General features: G+C 42.8%; 1 protein-coding gene across 1 annotated transcript in view; it reads right to left on the bottom strand.

The window, feature by feature from the left end:
* nav2a (neuron navigator 2a) overlaps nt 1–8,320 on the bottom strand; it is a 75,694-nt gene that overhangs the window by 13,385 nt on the left and 53,989 nt on the right. The window contains exons 16-22 of the mRNA XM_025053530.1: nt 8,069–8,320; nt 6,291–6,504; nt 4,247–4,542; nt 3,564–3,629; nt 2,930–2,974; nt 2,225–2,385; nt 1,705–1,887 (exon numbers count right to left, since the gene is read on the bottom strand). Coding sequence (XP_024909298.1) covers nt 1,705–1,887; nt 2,225–2,385; nt 2,930–2,974; nt 3,564–3,629; nt 4,247–4,542; nt 6,291–6,504; nt 8,069–8,320 — 1,217 coding nt within the window. The remainder of the gene's footprint in view (nt 1–1,704; nt 1,888–2,224; nt 2,386–2,929; nt 2,975–3,563; nt 3,630–4,246; nt 4,543–6,290; nt 6,505–8,068) is intronic.

The following is an 8,320-nucleotide window of genomic DNA, read 5'->3' as shown; positions in this document are numbered from 1 at the left end:
CATCTACCTCCACACAAGCATCAAATCTCCAGCTCTGTGATTAAAAAGATGAAACACATTATATTGGGATTTTCAGCAGCCTGCTTATTATTATTACTGTGCTGAAGACTCTAATCAAACAGGAGAGCTCAGGACTCAACAGCACCACCTCTGTTTTCAAAGACTCTGAGCTGATTAGACAGGATTAGGCACATGGAGTGATCGACCTCACAGGGAGATTTCGCTGATCTCAGCGGATTTGTTTTTTTTTTTATTCACTCCTTTACCTCATAGGGAGTGGGAAAAAATACACTGTTTTTACTTCAGACTGAATATATGATTCCCTGTCATAATTCTTACATCAACAAATACAAAAATAACATTGTGTGTTACATGGGGTAAAAAATAACCAGAAATGTCTATAGGCGTCTGATTGTTCAGATTGAGTTGGTGTACAGACATTAGAGAAGGGTGTCAGCGTACATAAAGGATGTGTGTGTATGTGAGGAGAACGAACTACTGGTTTTCAGGGGCGTCACTCTGACAAAGACAAGTCTGACAAAGTGTTAGTCGGATGATGTGACCTTTGTCCTGTCAATCAAACAACGGCTGTGTAACCTTACACTTCGGTCACATGCAATGATAGGACGTTCATATATATGTATGTGTGTATATATGTATAGATATATGTGTCATTCAGATTAACACTGCCAGGATTTAACACACACACACAGACACACACAGAGAAAGTAATGTACTTTTCTTGTATGTCATCACCTCACATCCCACGCCCCTGACTGTGATCCCTGTAATTATCTTCAAGTGAAAGGAAGACAGACTCATGGAGCAGGACGACAGAGTGAGACAGGATCATGCTACTGTGTAATGGCAATGATGACTGTGTGGTATTATTGTAGCACGTTAGCAGAAAAGGTTCACATCCAGTCAAAGAGCAGCTACGGGAAAAATTACTTTTTTGAGCCTGCTGCATCAGACTATTAATCTAAAAGTAGAAACAGACTCCCAACAGTGATATATACATACACATATATATATTTCATATGCTGTGCCTTGGGGCTGAAGGTTAATAGAAAGAACGGTGCTTTCAAGTCCAACTCCGCATATACAGAGTTTCCTAAAGAACACAGCTGACCTCCCTAAGGCAGAGCTGCAACAGCGGTCGTGTCAAATCACTGAGTTTGATCTCGGACTCTTTGTCTCACAGCACATCTCACAGCACAGTGCAGAAGAGAAACGACCTGCAGTTTCCAAAACTAAACCTAGTGGTATTTCTTATTCTCTGCGTGACGCTGACAGCCAAAAATATCCTTTAGAGCAAACCTCTTCTGCTATAACCTGCTGTTTATTCAGGATCTGCCTGAGTCAGTCTACTGGTGGGAACAGCATTGCTGTGTATTTTCCCATTGAAACCACCTGGTGGAAAAAAAACAATGATGCCAAATCTGATTATGTACTTTTAACAGGATGAAGGAACCGTTTAAATCCGCTCTAATGTTCTCCAAACAAATGGAATAATAACAGTTGTGGAAACTGAGTGTTCAGCGTGGAAAAGGAAGTGATGAGGTCAGAGAGAGAGAGAAAGAGAGAGAGAGAGAGAGGGGGCAGAGCAGGTCATGAAATAAGATGAACCCCTAATAAGCAGTCAGTTCAGTGACTGACTCCAAGGATTCGTTTCACCTTCACTCATCACATGTCTCCTCTTACCTTCCTCGAAGCCGTCCCTGAAGGAGCCTGATCGGCTCATGGTGCGAGTCTTTTCGTCAAGTGACATGCATGAGTTCCTCAACCTATTGTCACCAGTGGGGTCATAGGTCACGTCCTGATTGGTCAGGCTGTTGTTTCGCAGACCGGTCAGGTTGATCTGAGCTGCCGATGTTGGGCTAGAGGCTGTGAAATTTATACCAGAATTTGTAAAACATTTCCTGAAAACTTACACAAAGTCAGCAGTGTTTTATTGAATTGTTTATTATTTTACTTTAGAAAAAATACAGATAAAAAATAAACTAGAAATAAAAAAAATCTTGGTAAATATAAAGTTGTGTTTGCATTTTCTGGCAAACATAATAGTTAATTAATTCCACTCTTTCAAAAGAATAGTCAAGACAAATAAAGTGTAGTTATAGCTTTGCTCTAAAAGCCTGTAACAACCTGTGTTCAGCTCTAGCCTGATTTCTTGGTTAATAAATTCAGGTGTTTGATTGTGGTTTGGTGTGTGAAAACATACCAAGCTGTCCAAAGTTAAAGCGAGTGCCAGATGGGGAGGTAAGACTGGAGCCGGGGGAGAACGGGGAGTTACTGGCTGAATCCTGCAGTCCACTAGTGGAGTGGGAACGCAGCCAATCACGGGCCTCTTCATGCCCTCGCAGCTGTGGGGATGGACCATACCTACAGAAGGACAAAAGAGAGGTTAAAGTTACCAAAAGGAAAGAAACCAGAGTAGAAACTCTGTTGACAGTGTGATTTTGTTGATCTGGATTTTCTTTTAAATTGATTCTATTAAACAAAGTGTCAGACAAATTATAGGCCAGGATCAAGGAGTAGAAGGAGGAGGAGGAGGAGGAGGAGGAGCATCAGGCTGAAATAACCAACAACAGTGAACACAGATTGATTTTAATTTAATCGTGACAGAAACTGAAGTGAAGCAGTGACAATGCCAAACAATGTGACACCTAAAAACTCAAGCCTGCTGCAGCAGTACCACAGTGACAGCTCTGTCCGAGGACCGCAGCGTGACAGTCCTCTTCACAGAAGCACAACACAACAAGGCCATGTGCCGCGGGACAGACACAAAGGACAAAAGCACTTTTAAAAGCAGGTGAACACAAGCCCCAAAGAGTGATATAGATGCAAAAAGTTAGAATGGAAATCAGGAGACACATTTGGTGAAACCAGGGTGCACACAATGTCCAGAAGAGGGTGGAGTTAGTACCTGAGTCCCTTTTTAGGCAGAGTGTTTCTGCCACAATGTGGCCCACTGTGGGAGAGAAACACTTCAGAGGAGGCAGGGAATGGAGGGAGGAGGCAAGGGAACATGTGTCTGCATCTCACAAAAACAATTCTATCTATTAAATACTGTACATGAATGTTATCATATACAACTGACCTTTACTACCTACTAATTTGTAGAACATTCTTTCTTTATTTTATTTGAGTGCATTAATCCTGGAGGTTCAGAACATAAAATATTTTATAGAATTTTTTTGTATTTTTTGTAAATAAAATATTTTTTTTAATTAACTTCTTATTTTGGCATCAATAAAGTTTGTCTATCTATTCTGTAAAACTGCAAGTACAATCTCTACCACAAGGTGGCAGCATGTCACGGTTAAAAGAAGTGATTTTGGACCAATGAAAAAAAATTACCCGGAGACTCCAAAACTTACATTAGCACTGATTTCTGTTCACATACAAACTAGCTGTGTTTAAAACCTACAAACCAACCAACACAGTAACACAAAGTCCGACTGAGGATCACACAGAAGTGTTCTTTACAGCTCTCTACTGCCTCCTCTGTGTAACAGAGGCATTGGATTTAGCCTGTCTCTGCACACAGGGGCATTTACCTGTCCTGCCTCCGAGGCAGCGTGTTTCGGCTGAATATAGGGCTAGCAGAGGGGGAGGAGAGAGGACTGATGGGAGACAAGAAGGGACATAGAAACATAACACACACACACACACAGAGAGAGAAATATTTTAGAGAGTTCAGTAGAAATCCTTCAGAACACAAGTCAGCTGTGAGATCCTTCAACTGTGAGGTCAGTGAGAGAGCCTGGCAGGGAGAGTGATTGTCACCGTAGCCTCAGAGCCTCAGCTCTACACGCTATTATGTTTCATCTGTCACATTACTGCGTCAAACTGTCAGGAGGAAATCCACTACAACCACCGCAATTACTGAATAACTCAGTGAGAATGTAATGAGATTCTGTTTCTCTGCTCGCGTGCAGACAGTCACGGTAAAAAAAACAACAAAAAAAGGCATCACCTCACCATAACAAACACATTGTGCATCGATGACATTCCAGATTTTAAAAAGGAAGATGTTGAACCTGCAGGGTTTTTTAATGAAAGACCAACTGTTGGGGTTTTCAGAACAGATGAGAGAAGTAAAGTTACTACAGTACTAACCTTACAGTGTGGAGACCGATGCAAGTGTTGGGGTGTGTTAATAACGTCATGCACATTTCAACATGTCACACTCTTTTAACTATGGATGAAACGTGTGACTGTCACGTCTGTGATTCCTCACCTCTCAGACATCCCAGTCTTCACACTGCCTGTGCGTCCCAGCGCAGACAGCGTGTCCTCTCTGTGGTTGCCATCGCCTCCGACGACACCTCCTCCTCCGGCACTGCCGAGACTCATGTCGATGGACTCGCTGCTGGTGTGCATGCTGCTGACGGAGGGGTAACCCATGCTTCCAGTCCCACAGTGCCCACCCAGTGTACTCTCTCTGCTCTGGGCAGAAGAGCTGCTGTAGGTGGTGCCCCACGTCAGGCTGTTGGAGGGGCCGGTGGAGGAGTAGACCGAGCCTGGGCTGGAGGCCTGTGGGGGTGGGAGGAGAATTTTATCTTTCAAATCTGGATAGAGAATATGAATATTTCTATGTCTATACAGTAGGTCACTTCACATATTTGTTCTTTTTCCTTTAAAGTGTCTGGGTATAACCTGGGGCTCAGTATGGGAAACTCCATTATTTAACTCTGAAAAGATTCTATTAATGATTAACAAATGACTGATTTGTTAGCCTATAACCAATTGGTTTTCTTTTCACCATTCATTCATTCATTCATCAGTCATTTTTACCACCATAACCTGAATCACATCTCACACTGTTAAGACTTGAGTGAAGCTTGAAAAATGTCTGTCATTTTATGATTCACAGACTGACAAAGCATGAATCAGGAAAGAACGTCAAGACTGGGCATGCTCCAGTTTGGCAGACCAGTACCTGTACTTCTGACATGTACTTCCACCTACAGTAAACTTTAGCACATTAACAGTTTATTTGCTGTAGCAGAAGAATACAATCACCCCGGTCCACAGTAAAGCCCTGCCCTCAGCTCTACAAACACAGAAACACAGTTCGTAATCATGCCAGAGCTCGAAGGCACATAAACAGTCTAAATCCTTAAACCAAACTTCAACGACAGGTCTGACTCCTCAGATGGAAGTTAACCACACCGTGTTCAGCCTTTTCACATGATCAATTCACCGAAATGTTAGAAAACTTCTAACTGGGCAAACAGAAAAAGACACTACACTCCAGAGAAGCTGAAGTTGACAAACTGACAACCAGGCTTCACCCTTGTTACATTTGAATTCATCATCCATCCATCCATTTTCATCCGCTTATCCGTTACCGGGTCGCGGGGGCAGCAGTCGCCACCCAAATCACATTGCACCGTACCAAACCTTCCTGCGGGTGGTGAGTCCACTGGAAGGTACCAACCGCCCTAACCGGGATTCGAACTTGCCCACGAGGTGAACCCTGGTGTTCCACACCAATGACAGAGACATTGCCTCTGGGCCAAAGCACCACACTGAATTCATCATATAATTAAAAAAAATGAAGAGCTCGGGAAACAAGTATTTGCTGATCTGCCAGTGATTTTTGTGGTGGTTGTCACAGATCTATAGGACATTCCACTTCTATAGGTGACAGCTCTAGACAGAGATGAAACATACTGACCAGACTGTTATGAACTAACGTTTAAAACATGCAGGATGTGACTCAAAGGACAACCTGCCGGTATCAAAAGATTTTTCCAAGTGTTTGTTCCAAATATTTCCTAATCACACGTTTCATCATTAAACATTCACCATACAGTAGGTGTTGTGAACTGTGAAAGTTGGCCTGGTGTCTTTAGGGGAGATTTTTGCATGTATTTCATCATCAAAATAATGACTCATGTGATGAGTGTCAGGTTAGGTCAATGTCAGGCTTCCTGGTAATGTGTTTCATATTTGTTTAGAGAATAAACAAATGAACTTTAAACACCAGTCACACGGAGGTTTATTACAAACAGCAGCATTCAACCTTCAGGCATAACGTGGAGAAGCAGACTGTTGTTGCTGTAGGGTTGTAGTCAAAAGGACTTTCTGTCTGATCATTGGGAAAAACAAAAGTCATCCTTAGGCCCCAGGAGAAAAAAACAACTGCTCTACATTGAACACTTCCCTTCACGGTGACACCAACATACTGACAGTTCAAGGCTGCTGCTACTACTATGATGATACGTTTAATATTCCTGTCACTGAGATTGAAGCCAATGTCCTGCTGTGTGACTCACCTGCTCGCTGCCCAGTGTCCCTGTCCCTGACCCCAACAATCTGCCTCCAAACAGAGGGCTGTTGGTCTCACTGTCCAGGGAACCAACATCAGGGGACTCTGGTACTGTGGCCACATGGTTCATGGTCGCATGGGGGTTGGAAATGACAGTGGAGTTTTTCATATTTTCAGCAGTGGTGACTGGAGCCTGTTTACTGGACTTTCCACCAAACAACCTGTTGGACCAAGAAGGGAGGCTAAGGTGAGAAAATGAGCAGGACAGAGAGTGTGTAATCTGTGGTTTGTGGTTGAGAGGACACCGGCACTGATACAATCATACCATCATCTTAATTATATCCTATTTTGGTGTTGCTGTCACATCGTAGGCTATCATAAAAATAAAAATAAATTCTCTCTACTTTATAGAGTGATTAGAGTCACCATTGTTTACATTGCTTTTTGAATGAGATTAAAGCAATGTTTCAGCAATGATAATAAGGAAAACGAGACGCGCACACACACACACACACACACACACACACACACACAGAAACACAGTCACAGGGTGACAGAAGGAAAGCCTCAGCTCCCCTGGTTTTTCTACTAATCCTGACTTAAGAGTTAAATAATAGGCTGCGTCGACTGGAACTGTGGTGGGCAATAATGACTGCACACACACACACACACAAACACACACACGCACAGGGGCCTCTTTGAAGAATTATCATTCCCTCACATTAATGAGGGCAAAGCACCAAGGTAAGAGTCAGCTCCCATTACTCTGCACCACACCCTCCCTCCCCCTCAGCTCCACCAAGGCTGAGGCTTGGCAGCTGATCAGCAGCACAGCTCAAGGCCTGCTTTCACAATGGCCTGATTTAACCTGCCTACGTATGGGTGAGGTAGTGAGTGAACGGCAGCCTTATTAAACCCAGTTCAATAGGATATGGATGCAACAGACTGTAAAGAAAATGAATGCAATTCAAAGCCTCCCACCGACACTGAGAGCCGTGATCACTGAGTCACAGCCTGATGGTCTGTGACATCAGGTAATAAAGGATTCATATAATGGATTACTTTAGTTTTCCAAACAGTACTTTGTTTTGCTACTTGAATGGTTCAACATATGGTCCGTGTCATAACTACAGCCTAGGTTTTCTCTTCTTCTCAAAATACACCAGCTGATTTCCTTTTTGTCTTTATTAGTTAACACATACATAACGTGTCACTACTGTTTAAACAGTATTAAATGGCAGTTAAAAGTCAAAACACTAAGTGAGAGAACATGCCAAGTAGAAGGTCACTACTTATAGTGGATTGTGGTCAATTGTTATTTTTAGGACAATAATTAGAAAACTTTACAGTAAAAATTCACTAGTTCATCCAAGAGACTTGAAAATTTGATCCCGATCACAGGCCTGTCCAGACATTTATTTAGAGATAAGAACTGTTGTGTGGATCTGACAATGGTCTATAAATGTGAAAATATGAGCCCTGTTTTTAAACATGACTCAAATCATACTAATATAAACTAAATGATGGAGGATTATGAACGTGTGATTTAATAACAATTATTTATTGAAATGATTTAAAAAGGTCAAAAGGTCCTAGACACAGGTCTCTGGAAGTGGCTACAGTGAACACACCATCATTTTCAGTACCTGAGTTAGATAGATAACCATATAAACAACTGACCAGGATTCACTGCACGTTCCTTGTATTGTATTTATCCACAAGTGTGTGTGCATCTTATACAATGACAAAGTGTGTGTTTATGTGTGTGTGCATATAAGAGCTTACCTGCGTAATGTAGGTGAGGAAACCTGCTGTCTGCCTGTCATGGGAACAGTCGCCGCTCCTCCGCTCTGCATCGCTACTCCATTTCTCAGGTTGTCGATCTCAGACACACCTTTCTCTCGGTCCGTCTGATTGGCCAGCAGTCCTCCTGTGCCGCTGGCTTTGGCAAAGCCCATGGTGTTTTTACCGTGCGTTGTGACTGAGAGTACAGCCGCCTCGATGCTGCTGGTTGAAGAGCGGGTCCCCGTGCGGGCA

The sequence above is a fragment of the Cynoglossus semilaevis genome, unplaced genomic scaffold, assembly GCF_000523025.1.
Source record: "Cynoglossus semilaevis isolate Cse_v1.0 unplaced genomic scaffold, Cse_v1.0 scaffold1033, whole genome shotgun sequence".
Classification (NCBI taxonomy): Eukaryota; Metazoa; Chordata; class Actinopteri; order Pleuronectiformes; family Cynoglossidae; genus Cynoglossus; species Cynoglossus semilaevis.
Note: the sequence above shows the minus strand (reverse complement) of the source record. Positions and strands in the feature narration are given on the sequence as shown.